A 1,304-nucleotide genomic window follows, 5' to 3' on the forward strand; every position below is an offset into this window, starting at 1 on the left:
AATAATTTCCAAAATTAAGCTTTTGTAATAAAAATAAAATTAGCTAGAGAAATATGCTTAAAGCTATTTGGTTTGTTTTCAAACCTTGTTTAAAGGTTCTGTATGACCGGCCCAATTTTATTTTAACAAAGGATATTTATCTTAATTGTTTTTATTTTTGCTTTATTAAAAAAATTATACTCAAAAAAAGGCAATATTTTCTCTTATACTAAAATGAAATTTTTTTATCTATATAAATTATAAATAATTTTTTTTTCTTCTTTTGTATGAACGTTTAATCATTGAATTATAAATAATCTTTAATTTTTGTTTTTTTCCAACTACACTTGCAGTTAATGAATCAGTCAACAAATTATGCCGATTATGAATCATGGCACACAGATATGGATTCATCTGGTGGCGGTTTAGATCATTCAGCCGATTCAAACTTATCATCTAGTGATAATGATCGTATCAACTCATCACCCGATAATCTATTAAAGGGCACAAGTACGAGTGCAAATAAATTTAATTACGTAAGTGAAATGATTACTTTTTTTTAATCAATTATGGTTTGTTTTATTGTTTTTTTTTATTTTACTTTAGACTGGACATCGTCGTTGTCGTGCTTTATACGATTGTTCGGCAGACAATGATGATGAATTGGAATTTAAAGAAGGCGAAATATTAATTGTGCTTAATGAGCGCACCGATGATGAGAATTGGATGGAGGGTGTTATTGAAGGTGATCCCACACGTCGTGGCATGTTTCCCGTAAGTTTCGTCCATATGTTACCCGATTAATAGTAAAAGTTACAAACTTAAGATACAATCCAAACAGAAACAAACTAAATTATTAAACTTTATTAAGCTAAAGAAAGAGAATGACATAAATTATTATTGTATGTGTTGTAAAGGTATTTAAAGACATGCAAACATCAAAGTATACAAATTTTTTAATAATAATAAAAAAAAAATGATTTACTCAACAACATTTTTAATAGACAACAAACACACGACACAATTTGTTCCGCTCCAAAATTTTACTCCAGTATAAATATTGTACGTATATTAGATAAACATAAGAAAAACATTAAGAATTTTATAAAAACAAATTTAATAACCAAGAAGAATATGTTATTGTTAGTTAAAAGCAAGAAAAATAAAATATTAACAATTGATAAGGCATTACTTTTTTCATCGAAAGCAAAACATTTTTAGGGCGAGTTTTTCTGATAAAGATAATCTTCATTCTTTGGTTAAATCTGGTTTAAAATATGTTTCGTGTTTTTCAGTTATCAGTAAAGTTATTCATTATCTTAGTT

The 1,304-nt window shown here is 26.6% G+C and overlaps 1 protein-coding gene across 1 annotated transcript; it reads left to right on the plus strand.

The window, feature by feature from the left end:
- The first annotated feature begins 240 nt into the window (after positions 1-240).
- LOC124420714 (arfGAP with SH3 domain, ANK repeat and PH domain-containing protein-like) lies at positions 241-1,298 on the plus strand. Its single transcript, XM_046954643.1, has 2 exons — positions 241-515; positions 586-1,298. The coding sequence occupies exons 1-2, from the start codon at positions 336-338 to the stop codon at positions 781-783; spliced, it is 378 nt and encodes a 125-aa protein (XP_046810599.1). The 5' UTR covers positions 241-335; the 3' UTR covers positions 784-1,298.
- Positions 1,299-1,304: the final 6 nt, after the last annotated feature.

Source organism: Lucilia cuprina, chromosome 6 (genome assembly GCF_022045245.1).
Source record: "Lucilia cuprina isolate Lc7/37 chromosome 6, ASM2204524v1, whole genome shotgun sequence".
Lineage (NCBI taxonomy): Eukaryota > Metazoa > Arthropoda > Insecta > Diptera > Calliphoridae > Lucilia > Lucilia cuprina.